This window comes from Parasteatoda tepidariorum, chromosome 4 (genome assembly GCF_982258835.1).
Source record: "Parasteatoda tepidariorum strain Cologne lab strain chromosome 4, Ptep-v5.0, whole genome shotgun sequence".
Taxonomy (NCBI): Eukaryota; Metazoa; Arthropoda; class Arachnida; order Araneae; family Theridiidae; genus Parasteatoda; species Parasteatoda tepidariorum.
This window is the reverse complement of record NC_141758.1, coordinates 83,241,634-83,256,823: the sequence shown is the minus strand read 5'-3', so window position 1 is coordinate 83,256,823 and position 15,190 is coordinate 83,241,634. Positions and strand designations below refer to the sequence as shown.

Below are 15,190 nucleotides of genomic sequence, written 5' to 3'. Positions count from 1 at the left end.
TTTTTCGCGTTTCTTTTTTTGCGTATATGTCATCAATTTTTATCTTCTGCGTTTCTTTTTTTATCGTTCAATAGTTTTTTTCGAATCCTTTTTCTCCGTTTAAAGGTGAATTAGAAAGTACAAAGTTCTAGATTAATGCACAATTTGAATTTTTTGGTGACGTTCGGTTATAACCTTTGAATTCTAATTTCTTTTCTAATGATATCAAATATATTCACAATTCCGGTCTAAAGATAGCATCCTGAAAAACCAACCTTCGCCCACTTACTATATTAAGGGATAATTAGAATGATAAGGAAGTGATTTTAATAATTTTCAGATCTCAGGGGGCACTTCAGAATCTCATATAAATATACCTGAATATTTACCTCGTTCCTTACAATCCTTGCAATTTTTTACTTCTTGCAATTCTTCATTCTTTGCAAACAATATTCATACCTTAAGTTCTTGCATACATTTTGTTGATATTTCTTCCACCTTATTTTTATGTGTAAATTTGAGTAAAATTAAATACTGTTCAAATTTTAATTTTTCTAAAAATTTACCGTTTTGTAGCAATTTAATTTCGATGGATAGTTTCACAATAGGAGATAAGAAAATAAAATTATTAAATATCAGTAAAATATACTTATACATTTGTTGATAATTTCTCTTCTTTATTTAGCTATTTATTGTGTTTATTAACTATTGCGTGGAATTATTTAGGTAATTGTTTTGCGAATTATTGAATTCAAACTAAATTAAATTTCATTCGAGTACATTTTTACGATAAAATAAAACTCAGATTTAATTCTGATGCAACTATATTTTAATATTATTAAACTCTATTCAAGTTTTAATTTTCTCAGAATTTTGTTTTCATTTTGGGGCATTTTTTCTACATTAGCCTATCTATACATAATAATAAACGCGGCTGTGTGTCTGTAATCACAATATATCGCCCCAGAAGCCTCGCCCAGGCACGAAACTCGGCACATAATTGTGTTTTGACATAATGAAGAAGTATTTTTTTTCTTTTTCAAAAATTTGGATTAGTTTCTTAGTTATCAGTCATTTTGTAAGAAAATCTATGCTTTTTCGTCTTCAAAGAGCCATATTCAAGAAACTATTAAAAAATGCATATAGTTTTCTCCACTCTTATAAATGTATGCTAATGCGAACCTTACAATTGAAATATTAATTTTCGACAACTTAAACCAATAATATACGAAGGAATTGATAATTTAATTGTAAGGTTCGCATTAGTTTACATTTATCAAAGTGGATAAAACTTTAACTTTTGTACTAAAAATGTGGCAACATATTAGATACGTAAATAGAACGCTACGCTTTGATATATTTATCGCTGTTCATAATTGTTATAATAAGTTTTTCTTCTTCTTTCCACGCTCTTTTTTTTCTTAAGCGAAGACCATAAGGGAAAATTATACATGAGGATGACCCTTGGCGAAATTGGTGACTTATGTTTGACGCTATTCCTGTTTGCGCGGAACACCGTGGTAACAGAAATAACGGCCAAAACATAATGATATTTCAAAAAACATTGGAAAATTTCAACAAAACATCGGATAAAGCTTGCAATGAACCCAATATAAGCAAAATTAATAAATCCAATAAAAAGGATTTTGAATCGAAGCAAAAATTAACGGAGTAGGTGCAGAAAGAAAAGGTGTGGTGCGCAAGAGCAATAACATAACAAACATTTATATTTAGTTTTATGAAAAATAAAAATAACGTTGCTAAGACAACTCAATAATAATAATTACTATATTGACGTTCCAGACATTGGGATGTAAAAGTATTAATGGATTTATATATTTTATATTAACTTGTAAATAACTGTGTATATTAAATGTTGTGATGTCTCCAATTTACTTCGTTTTTATTTATCCAAAATCGCACATAGTAGGAAGATAGAAAACCTTCCCTTACAAAGGAAAAAAACAATAACTCACTTCTTCATTAAGCTTGAATATACTCAGATTTAGGTGCACAGAATTATCTAATAACAGTTAGATACTGTCTAAATTTATCGTGAATAGAATCTGTGTACCTCCATCGTCACATAAATTCGGCGAAATATGAATCGAAAATGGCGTTTGTGGTACCGAACTGGTGATGACATTTTTTTATAAAGTCCCTTTTTATGACTGCCCACATACCTTCGATCTTATTGACCAGAAGTAAAAGTAATCTTACCAGCCGGTATCTAACGAAGAACTAATGGACCGCTGAAATTACGTATACCGTTGAACATTAATAACGCTAAAATCTAAACCGTTGAGAATCACGATTGGGTTTCAACATCGCCCAGCTTGGCGATCAACCGCGATCACAACTTGGCGAGAATCAAGGGGCACCCTCAAATATAGTCTACCCGAAGTTAATTTTTGTAGCGATATAGAAATAGAAATTGATACCATAAAAAAATTATAGAGAAATAGATACCATAAAAAATTAATTCGTTTTCGTGTTCTTTTCATGTATTTAAAGCAACTTTTGTATGCTTTTACAATTTCTGAGGCCTTTTTTTAAGAAAAAAAAAACAAGTCTCCACCTGATAGTTATATTATAGGTTAGGTTACCATAGCAAAGTTACATCTTCAAACATCCTCAAGAGCTATAACACATCTGCAGCAGAACTGGATATGAAGACAAAATTGCTGGACAGAAACACTTTAACTGTCCACTAATCTTCAGATTTCCTGCTATGTTTTAAAAAACTTTATTTGTGGAAACCTTTAGCGTGGCGGACAGCTGGCCGCCTTAGGCGGCTAGTAGTAAATAAAATAAACTTACATAGTAAATGATTAGTTAATATCAGGCATATATTTCTTGTCAGAATTTTCCTCTCTCTATATAACTAACAGCGTGTAAATTTTATTTATTTATAACATTATTTTGATAAAATAAACTTTATTCTTAGATAATTATTTTTCGCTGATTATTGTTTACATAGTAAGTTATAATTTATCCGAATATATTTTTACGATAAAATGAAACTCAGATTTAATTCTGATGCAATTATATTTTAATATTATTAAGCACTATTCAAGTCTTAATTTTCTCAGATTTTTTTTTCATTTTGGGGTACATGTTCTTACATTAGCCGATAGTAAATTAAAAAAAAATAGTAAATGATTAGTCAATATCAGGCAAATATTTTTTTTGTCAAAGTTTTTCTTTCTCTGTATAACTAACTATTGCGTGTAGATTTTATTTACTTACAGCATATAATTATGATAAAATAAACTTAAGTTCATTATCTGATTAATATTTGAATACTATTAAATGTTATTCAAAGTTTGTAGTTTTTAATAAATTGTTTATTTGGAAGAAAAAAATACTATTCTAAACTTCATATTTAGATCCTAATTTTATTATAGTTAATCGAAGTATTGGAATTGTAGATTGTTTTTCTAGGATTTAGTTATCATATTTAAATAATGATGATTTCTTTTCAGAAAAATAATTATAAAAATGAAGACTTCATTGATTCTGATTGCTTCCATTACGGTTGTGGCTAGTAGTCCTCTTGGTAATCTGCATTCTCTTTTTTAAAATAAAAATAGTAAATTGCAGTTTTCTTTCTTTAAAACTAAGTTGTTTTAAAATTGCATGCTTATTCATTGTTCTGTTGAAATATTAAAAAAATAATATTTTAACTTTGATTGCAACTAATATCTTTTTTAAGTAAATTTTTTTCCAAAAGCATTTTAAAGGGAGAGCATCAAGATTGATGCAAAGTTAAATTAAAATTGGGAGATTTCTCTGTTTTCGAATTGTTGGTTTATTTTGGTAGAATATATCGGGACTAAGTTCATTAAGAGTGAGAAATATTTTAGCTTTTATAATTGTGAGGATATTTTTTTCTTTAAAATTTCACATAATTAAATTTTTTTTTTTTAATTTTTACTTTACGTCGCAAAATTGTACGAGTTCTAAGACTTTTAATTTTTAAAAAAATTGTTCTTTTCCTTGTTGGGCTTGAAAGTTGAACAAGTATTCTTAATAAATAAATATTTTTCACTGAAATTTAGGAAATGCAATTGTAGGAATGCTTTTTCAATAGAATCTAATATAATTATAAACTTTAATGCTTTTAATCTTTTATTTTTGGGTTCCAAAATTGTAAAATTGAGCTAATTTTATGACTTTTAAACAGAAATATTTTCTTTATTTAGGTCTAAAGTTAAATAATTATTATTAATTAACTAATTCGATATTATTTATAATATATAATTGTAGGGATACTTTTTCTTTATAATCTTGCATGATAACACTTTTGGATGTTTTTTGTCTTTTTGTCTTGCATTCCAAAATCGTACCAGTTTTATGACTTTCAAACAAAAAATAATTTTCGCTATTTAGTTAGAAAATTGGACAAATATTATTAAAAAATTAGTTTTTATTCTTAAAATTTAGCAAATACAAATGTGGAAATTTCACATAATTACAGATTTTGATTTTTTTCTTCTTTGCGTTCCAAAAATTGCAAAACAAATAATTTTCGTTGTTTGGTTTGGAACTTGTACAATTATTATTAATAATCAATATTATTTGCCAAAATTTGCTAAATACAAGAGTAGGGATACTCTTTATCACAACTGAAACATGTATAGGTAACAAATATGGATAACAGAATACAGTATACAGAAATAAAATTCTTTCTAACACTAATTGAATTTTCATTCTGAAATTACGGTAAGATGATAAGCAGTTGTCTGTCCATCAGATTAACCAAAAATAAAGTTTATGGAAAGGAATTTTTTTTTTTTTACCTTTACAATTTTGTAACCGTTTGCTATAGGTACGGTTTGAGAATTCAAAACGTGAATTGAAAATGATACGGTTTTGTAACCATTTACAACTAGCATAGATTATTAACCATAAAAATTAAACTTAAACGGACAGTAGAGCTCTGTGGGTGCTGCGCCATTTATGGGTGAATGGTAATCTCGTATTCTAATAGTTCAAGGTCACTGACTGATGGACAGAGCAGGACACTAGAAACTCTTCATTTATTGATGAAAAAAAAATCAGGAAATAAATATTGTAATATCGACTCTCGCATTCGAAGCCCTGTTTAGCCGGTCTTTAAATTGACCGATTAGCCCTCTTAGCTACAAATGTACCTAGTTCCACGGAACAAAATGGATTTTAAGGTGGGCCTAGTTGGCGCTGATAGAATTCTGGTTCATTAACCGTATTAGGTGAAAAATCAATAAAGTTTTTTCTCACACTTAACAGTTTGTGTATCATCATCTTTTTATGGTTATTTGACTGTTTTGGTTGAATACGGTAAACTGACAATTAAATAAATTGTTATTTGACCATTTTTGACAAAAAAAAAGTTCTAACAGCGTAATTTACGATTTTGATATTTTGTCATTGAGTGGAGACAGAATTTCAATCACAAATTAATTTCAGATGCCTTACATACATATTTCTTTTCTAGGAAGAAGCAGCTACATTGATGCTATCAAACGATGCAATACATATGTGGATAAATTACTGGTGAACACAGCGAAAAATAATAATTTGGAATCATTTCCCGTTTACCGAAGAGAACTTAACTTTAGGAAGAAAGTAGTTTTCTATCCATTCAAATGCTATGCCAACTTGACAGAGGGTCACATTACAGGATTGGGCAATCTTCATCGAAAGGGCGCATGCTCCATATCCTATCATAACAGAAGACTGAAAATTCACACAGAAACCGAAACCAAACAAATTAACTTCAATTTCACTGGCAAAGCATCCGTTATCGGTTCAACCGCTGACGTCATGATAGACGCTGTTACCTCTCCTTTGAAAATCGAAATGGATTTCTCATTTAATGGCTCATCAGGTGACGCTGGCAAGTTGGACAGCTACAGGCCAACCGTCATATCGAACATGAATGTTTGGATTGATGGCCTGGGTATGATGGAATGGATAAGGAAACCCATGGAAGAAAACGTGGAAGAGTTGTTCTTTAACTTAATTAATACATTGACACATCACCATCTGAAAGAAGCGCTTAGTGAGGATATTCAGAAGAATCCTTTTTCTATAGAAGACTACGAAGATATTTATGCATCTACAATTGAGCCAGTCACTGAAGACCATAGAACAACACCTCGTGGTAAGCAAAAAAAATTTATTTCCTTAATGCAGCGATTCTCAACCTGTGGGGCGCGCCCCCCTAGGGGGGCGCGAGCACACCACAGGGGTGGCGCGAGAATATTCAAGTGAAAATATTATTTAAAAAAATTGATTAACTGGATGAAAGGAAAGCGCACATATACATAGAAAACAAAATACATTTTGACATATTTAATAACTTATTAAAGTGAAACAACTTATTAAATCAAAACTTAAGGTGGGGAGCCAAGGGTGGCTTTGCCTTAAGGATTTTTTTATAATTTTCTGATTAAGTCTGTGTATCTGAATTTTTTCTGTAACATCTTACACCTATCTCTAATATATATCACGTATACTTTCAATTGTAAAATAAAATTTCATTTATTTTATAGTACAATTTTAAAATTTTAGCTTCTGCACCTAAGGTTTCGCACAAGGTCCAAAGTTGAGCCATGTTTTGAAATCACTTTTTCACTTACTCAAATTATCTTTAGAAAAAAACACTTGGACTGGCAAACTTCTTTTAAAAAGGCACTTTAAGTGTCTTGCTGGTAGGAACAAGTTTCCCGACTTTAAAAAAGATATTTGTTTTCAGAGTGTATAATTTGTTTATTGATTTTACTTTGATAGTTCTTGTGTGAAGTCACTAGCGATTCTTTTGAGTTCACTCATTAGAATTAATCAAGAATTATTGAGTTAATTTTTTCAGAAGGATTAGCCAACAAGTAAGAGTTAAATAACCATACTAGAGTTAACTAACTAAACCCCCGAGTGTCGCGCCACTTGGGAACATACATAAGGTCTCTCTTACCATTTGCACGACATAAAACTAATAATCTGATAGATTAATTCGAATTAAAGTAATGTGGTTAAAGAAAAAGAAATAAACTTTCAGAAAACATATTATAACTCAAAGTTCTAAGAATTTAAACACATTGTGGCGTAACTACCACTACAAAAGTTTAACATCATTCACTAGTATATAAAGCATGCTAACTTGATTCCATCATGAGGTACCTTTTGATAGATGACGGTTGGTATTATCTGATAACTCCGCACCCCACAACATTATCTTCTCACCTGAATATTAGAACGACAACTGCAAATAATTAAATCACTTCATACAATGGAGGCCATTCAAGGAAATATCTTCCAATTCAGCCTTGTGCACCTCAGATACAAGATTTACAATGCAGAAGGGACATCTTATAATTCAAAATAAATTTCATTTTACTTTGGGGGGGGGGGGCTACGTTAGGAGCACTGGCCACCTTTGGCTTACCCACCTTACTTAATCAAACATACTAAATTTTTAAAAAAAATTTATAATTTTTAGTGACTTCCTTGGGTCTGTCCTGCAGAGCAAAGTTTTTTGAGGTGAGGCTTAATATTAGAAATAGCCACTCTCAGTCCTGTTTCTATATTTAGCCGTGATCTATATTTTGTCTTCAAGGAAGCCACAGCAGAAAATCCAGTTAAACAAAGGTAGGATATTGAAAACGGTAATAGAATGCGAAATGCCCTTTGTTTCAGTGCAGAAAAATCCTCCTCCTGCCAAAATTCAAATAGTGATTTATTACTAAATTGCATTTCAGTTTCGCCACTTGCCGTGAAGTCTATGAATTTTTCTTCCTCATCAATTGAGAGTCCTTCGGGAGTCTTATGAAATGGATTCCTAACCCACTCGTAACTTGCTAGCAGTTTGTCATGAGCAGGAAAATACTTTTTAAAATTCTTTGCCAGCATGGCTAAATGATTTTCAATGGTTACAAACGTAACTTTCATATATTCTTCTTCAGCCTTATAAGTTTTAGTACAATTATCCACATTTGCAAACATTGTTAGGTTTTTTTTGCTTTAAATTTCTGCCCCACAATTCTAATTTTATACAAAAAGCATTAACTTCATCACTCGTATCCAAGATATGTGTATTTTCTCCTTGGAGTTTAAGATTCAAGTTATTTAATTTCTCGAATATGACGACCAAGTATCTCAATTTCATCACAAATAAACAATAGTGTAAATTCCCGGTTTCCGGTCTGTTATCTTCTAAGAAAATGACGATTTCTTCTCTTAATTCATGAGCACGTTGCAAAAATTTCTCACGTGATAAACATCTTGCCTCACATTTAAATAGTAACTCTGAATGTACTGAACCCATGTCATTACAAAGAGCAGAAAAGATTCTCGATCTCAGAGTTCTCATTTTCATATAATTTGAAATGGTTACAACCGCAGTTAATACACTATTTAAACCAGGACGTATTTCTTTCGAACCCAAAGCTTCTGTGTGGATCATGCAATGTGTCCAGACGCATTGAGGCGATTTTTGTTTTACTTGTGCTTGTATACTTTCGAACCTTCCGGATATTGAACAAGCATATTCCGATGCATATTCCAGTGCATATTCCGATGCAATTTTTGCATTCTGTGTTTGCATCTTTCATAACATCATTTAAAATAGCAAATAATGCTAGCGCTGTTGTTTTGAGTTCTATTGATTTGCAGAAAAGTAGTTCTACTACTGACATATTATCACAAAATCAAAATCAAACATAGGCAATGAAATGAGCATCTTTATTAATATCTCTTGCTTCAAAGCTTATTGAAAACATTTTGTCACTCAACATAGAGAAAAGCTGACACTACATTTTCAGCTGTATCACCGATTCGACGAGTAACAGTATCATTTGAAAGAGGTATGGACTGTAATTGTTTTGAAAAATTAACTCCAAACATAGTTTCTACAATCTCAATTGCTGCAGATTTTTACTTTTCTTTTGTTTTGGCAGTTAGTTAAAAATAATTTAAAGACAGAATTAAAAATACTCAATATACATTATTGTTGCATACATTTTACTGCAAGTGGGGGGCGCGATGAAAATTATGATTTAAAACTGGGCCGCGAATACTGAAAGGTTGAGAAACGCTGCCTTAATGTATCATTTTAAATATAGAAGTTCAAGACTTAAGAGTATCTTAATTTCCATCATGCATAAATTGATTAAATGGTGACCGATAACAAAAAGAATGAATGGGGACGATGCATTAATGTTACAAGTTCACTTGATATAGTTCAGTCTGATAGGTGGGACACCACTTTCCTTCGTAGACGTAGCAAACTAATTTTGTGACGTAGCAAAATTAATATTAACTGACCGTATAGCCAAAATTTAAATATTAGCCTAATTCTTGCTCTGTATAAAAGAATACCCCTTACCATCCCTGCACAAGGACTGATATTTTTTTCTGCATACAAGAAGAAATAATACTTGTTACGTAACAAAATGCGTTAAAAAAGTTTTCTTGGCTGTGAAGATGGAGCAACTAGAATGAATGGGGAAAATGCATTGCTGTCATACTTACTTACGTCGTCTTAACGTCGTGACACTCTTCACGTCGCCTTAAAAAGCACGTCTTCTTATCAATGATCTCCCAGTCTTTAGATTAAGATTTTGTTTTCACTAATCCTTTAATCTTTTAAAATATCCTTTAATTTGTCTCTGTTCATTCATTCTTAATCTTCCCCTTTTTCTCCTGCCATCAGGGGCCAAAGAAAGAGAAACATGCGCAAATTTTTCCCTTGGCATTCTCAGTACTCGTCTCTTTTATTTCCAATTTTTCTTATTGATTTTAGCTTCTACTAATAGTGTTTCGTTCCTAATTTTAAAAGGCTGAAAGATTTTGGCATTATTGTCATAAACAGCACCAAATTCACCTGATCTAGTTTAGCCAGATAAAAAGGATAATATTCTCTATAGACGTAGAAAATTAATTTTGTTACGTAGCAAATTAATTTTGTGATGTAGCATAGTCAACTGTTAACTGACCTTATTACCAGAATTTAAATATTTGTCTTAATATTGATCAACATAAAATATCACTTTCCATATTTGGACAGGGACTGGAATTTTTTTAAAGCAAACTCATTACGTAACAGAATCGGTTAAACTTTTCCATCGTTAAGACGATAGAGGGAAATATTTATATTTTTCTCAATCTTAATTTTTTTTTTATCATGTAGCTCAATTTTTAGCCATATTTTTCCATGTTTTCCCATATTGCACTTAATAATTATCACCCTCTTTGTAAGTATAATAGCCTTATCAAAGTTACGCGATTAACCTACTCTTCATACTTTTCCCATTTCCTTTACCATGGTTTATGTAAATTTTGCTTTTTCCCTACAAAGATAAGTGTAAGACAGAAAGTGAGATATTCTAGAGAGGGGAAAGAGTCATATTTGCTAAAAATGCCTATTTCATTTACAAGGAGTATAAAACATGTAAATTACCTTTAAGTAATTTTTTAAATATGATTTTTATACTAATGTTTCCATGATTTTAATACTATTTAGCTTTAATAAAATCCCATTTTTCCTGTAGGCAAAGAAGAATATAGTATAGAGGATTCTAACAGTTACATCGACTCTGTTCTAACCAACCGGTTTTTGTTCGAATCGAAGTATAGCAAGCTGGATCCTCTCGCTTTGAGTAACACTCGCTTGGAAAAAGTTTTTGTCCGAGATCCTCAAAACGAAGATGCAAATTTCCTCAAGCTTGAGAAGGGCGAATTTGAACACCTGTCCAACGTGAGGAGGAATTCCGAATGCAGCATTCCCGAATTCAATGAAAGAAACATTACTTTTGAATGCTCTCTTGGATTCAATGAATTAACTCTGCAGTACCAAGCCGAAGCACACAATGGTAGTGATGTTTATAATTTCCAGCTCATCGTTAGAGTCAAACAAACAAAATTATCGTTAAAGGTTACGTCTACCTTAAGTGACAATGTTCCGACAATCCTTGACTATTCAGTCGACGATGTGGGCAAAATCGCCATAACAGCTGCCATAGATATTGTGGGTGCCCAAACGAGATCACCCTCTTCGATAGAAACTCTCTACAACAGCAAAGTCATCCTGACGTACTTTTCCGAAGAAGTAAATAGCATTTTGAAAGGACGATTTAAAGAAGTCTTGAACTACAGCATTTACAAAACACCTCTGCATTTCTTGGACTCCTAAAATGTATCTTCTGTTAAAAAGTGATTGTTCCGTTACCTGAAATGTAGGACAGCTAGCTAGGTTTTTGAAAAGGGGCTCAAGACACAAAATTTCGAAACTTTTTCAGTTTAAAATTATGCAAACATTAAATATTAATTTTATCTGGAAAACGTAATCTGCCATAATTTCTATTCTTCTTTATTACACAAGAATTAGTTAGCAATTTGTGGCATCTGTAGAAATCTTTACAAACGAAACAGCTGATGTATTTACAGATTTTGTATTAAGTCAATAGCGTGGAGTTCTTTTTTTTTTTCAGGATAGGTCGTAAGACCAAGCGATATATTTTGAGGAATTCTTAACAAAAATTGAAAAAATACTGTATCCATTGTGGTTCTCAAATTAAAAAGGGGAACAATTATCAAAACTTGACGAATTATGAACGAGAAGGGCCAAGTTGAAAGCACCAAACCTTGTTTGCTGACTGAAGAAAGCGAAAAGAGAGTAAGCAATTATGGAATGATCTCTAAATTTCATACAAACATTCTTCACATTTCGATAGCGTTTTTGTTTTTAAATAAAATGTCTTCCTTTTGGACGAGTGTTCTAAAAATAGGAATGAAGAGTGATAATTTTAAGACACTCTGCGTAAAAAATAAATTTGAGCGAATGGCATATAAAATTTCTTCCTCAAATTATTACAAAATTGTTAATTTTTGAAAAAAAAAATTTCGTGTTATATCCAAAATTGGCAAAAGTAATTTTTGAACATTTTAATTTTCTTAAAATACGTGAAATATTTTGATTTAAACATTTTCCCCACATTAAGTATTTGAACAGAATTAAATTTAATACAATAATATAAACATTTTTAAAAAAAAGTTCGTAAAATGTGTTTTAATGCTCCCTAACTGTAAAACATTGGAATGTCTTATTTTTACAGGAGAACTGCATTTGAATGTATAACTTGTAAATAATAGAAAATCTTTTATTTATTAATGGATGAAATTGTAATAAAGTGTACATATTAAAATAATTTGTTTAGTGAATCTCTTACTTTAATGATTTACATTTTATAATACAACTAGGGAGTTTTGCCTCTACTCGCTGCCGCTCTCAACTATTACAACGCAACAGCAGCTTGGTAATAAGTGGGAGTAACAGGGAGTGGATATTAGAGTGTGTAGCAAGGGAGACTACAAAAAATATTACAGGAGATATTTTTTTTCAAGATTTTTTTAACAATAAAAAATATTTATTAAAATATTTCCAGAATTATGTACTGTAGAACCCCGTTATAATGAATTGTATGTGGATCTAGCAATAAGTCAACTATAAACGGTATCTAGTTCACTATATCCAAATTTTTTAAAAATGACCTTTTAGCATATCACAATACCATTATTGTAAAAAGTTATTATGTTAGTACGTATTTTGTGCTTTTAAAATAATAAGCAATTAAATAGATAATACATCAAATATAAAAAAGGAAAATTAATGAAATAATTTTTACATTCTGGGAAACAAATCAGTATTTTCGATTGACTGTACGATTTGATTTTCAGAAGAGCTTACCAATTTTTGTATCAACAATCAGTAAAGAATTCAATGTTTTCTGGTTCTCATTTGAAAAAAAAAAAAAATTGAAAACATCCAATGCTAATTTTACTTCCGAGATAAAAGTTGCCAAAATTTCTTTTCCTTCTTTAACATAAGGGGAGGAATGTGCTGATGAACATATTCTTCATCAAAACTTCTAACAAGGGAAACTAGGGAAGTGTGACTCGCCAATTTTGAAATAAACTAGTGGGATGAAAAAAACCTTATGAGGAATAATTTTAGGGGGCAACATTCGTTTCGGCCCATAGAATGTCCTGTGAGAGATAAAAAATAATTCAATATATAGAAAAATCGGCTTTTTATTACTTCAATGCAGACTATTAGTTATTGTAATTGTCTCATTCTCCAATTAATTTGTAATTAATTGGTTAATTAATTAATCTGACAATTAATAAAGTAATTAGCAAATTAATTAATTAATTATTAATTAATTATTAAGTAATTATTAATTAATTATTAATTAATTATTCATTAATTATTAATTAATTATTAATTAATTATTAATTAATTATTAATTAATTATTAATTAATTATTAATTAAATAATTATTTTATTTGCAATTACATACTCCAATTAATTTGGAGAAATTTTTTTAAAAAAAATTTAAAAAATTTGATGTCAATTTTTTTTTAAAATTAACATAACAGGTTTTTCTGAAAAACTACAGATATGGGTCATTCTCACAAAAACAGTCATTTTCATGTCCCCAGTATATTTTATGTTTGTTTTACAGCTTACGAAAAAAAAAAATTCAGGGAAAGTGTCCTTCAGAATGCAAGCTATCAAAGGAATAAAAATAAAATTATCAATTTTTATTTTTTATTTATTTTAGGTAATTAAAATATACCAATATGTCATTCCCTCACTTGTCCCCACTGCTGATTTAAAAAAAGAAAATTTTTTTTTCTGAAGTAAAAAAAATAAATTTACAAATTCGTGTTTTTTATTTCAGAATATAGAAATATAGAATTCAGAAAATAAATTTTAAGTTTAATTTCTGATAAAAATATTACCACAGTACTATTTTAAACTTTGTCCCCAGCGTTTCGCGTCATTCCCTCACAACAATGTTTTTATCGTCTGCAAACTTCTTAGAATAAAAATATTTTAATAAAAACTTCAGAAGTTAACAACTGACATCATAGAACAAAATTCCAGTATGTTTCCATTTTCAACTTAAAGAAGCTTTGCTGTAAAATAAATTTTAATGAATCAAACCAGGTAAAATTTTTTACATTTGTCATTCCCTCATGTCGTTTTTTAAAATAAAATAAAATGCAAATTCATCGAAAAAGTGGCTAATTATATTTTGCTTTCTTGTATGAATATAATTGTATGTGATTGATTTCAGAAATCAATTAGGCCTAACTGTTATTTTGAAATTTTATTGAATTTGTCATTCCCTCACTATCATTCCCTCACTAATGTATAAAGTGAGGGAATGATTCAAGATGAGTATATTGTTAAATTTTGCTTTAGTTTGTTCTTGGTTTTTCTTTTTTTAATAAAAATAGAATTAAAAATTGCGGAATATATTGTATTAAGTCTAATTCTAAAGTCTAGCCCATTCTTAATTTAACTTTATTTAAAATATAATATTGATGAAGTTATCATTTCCTAAAAATATTTTTGAATGAAAAATTTAATTAACCTGATTAATTTCTATTAAAATTATATGTTATAACTTATAAATTATATGCTATATAAATATATGTTACTTTTGTTGGAGAACTTACAGTTATAATTTTATAATTTGATGAATTTTATTTAAGTGCCAAATTTAAGTTTATTCGTGAATTCTACACAGCATGAAATAAGACAGCAGTTATAATGCAACTATGATCTTGAATTAATTAGTTTAGGCATTTTAATAAATACAGAATGACTGTTTTAAGAACAATCTAAGAAATATTAGAATCTATTTTCCAGATAGCTTAACTATGGATAGCTTAGCGAAAGAAGAAGCTCGTTTAAAGAAATAAGAATATGATCGAAAAAGAAGAGAACGAATGAAGTCAAATTCCTCTTTAATTTTAAAACAGAAAGAACGAATTAAATACCTGGAAAAAAAGGAAAGAGGACGAGTGAAACCTGCTTCACAAATGACTAGTCGTAACTTAAGAGTGAAAAGGAAACAATGGAAGAAAAACTCCAACAAAGTGGATTATGAGTACAAGTGAAGTAAAACATGTTCATATGCTAAGTGATGGGCCATCAGCCCAATATAGAAACAGAAAAATGTTTCATCTGATATCCCAACATATAAAACAGCTTACTCCTGGTATTCTAAACTTTACTTGGAACTATAATGAATCCGGACATGGAAAAGGAGCTCCCGACGGAATTGGAGCTGTTATGAAAAGAACAGCAGATCGGAGAGTGGCAGAAGGAAAAGATGTGCATAATTACGAAACACTTGTTTCTGTATTAAAAGAAAAT

At 30.0% G+C, this 15,190-nt stretch overlaps 1 protein-coding gene across 1 annotated transcript; it reads left to right on the top strand.

The window, feature by feature from the left end:
- Positions 1 to 322: 322 nt before the first annotated feature.
- On the top strand, positions 323 to 12,159 carry LOC110283000 (uncharacterized). The gene is made up of 4 exons (XM_021147438.4): positions 323 to 443; positions 3,465 to 3,538; positions 5,459 to 6,127; positions 10,512 to 12,159. Exons 2-4 carry the CDS (start codon positions 3,481 to 3,483, stop codon positions 11,150 to 11,152), a joined length of 1,368 nt encoding a protein of 455 aa, XP_021003097.1. The 5' UTR covers positions 323 to 443; positions 3,465 to 3,480; the 3' UTR covers positions 11,153 to 12,159.
- Positions 12,160 to 15,190: the final 3,031 nt, after the last annotated feature.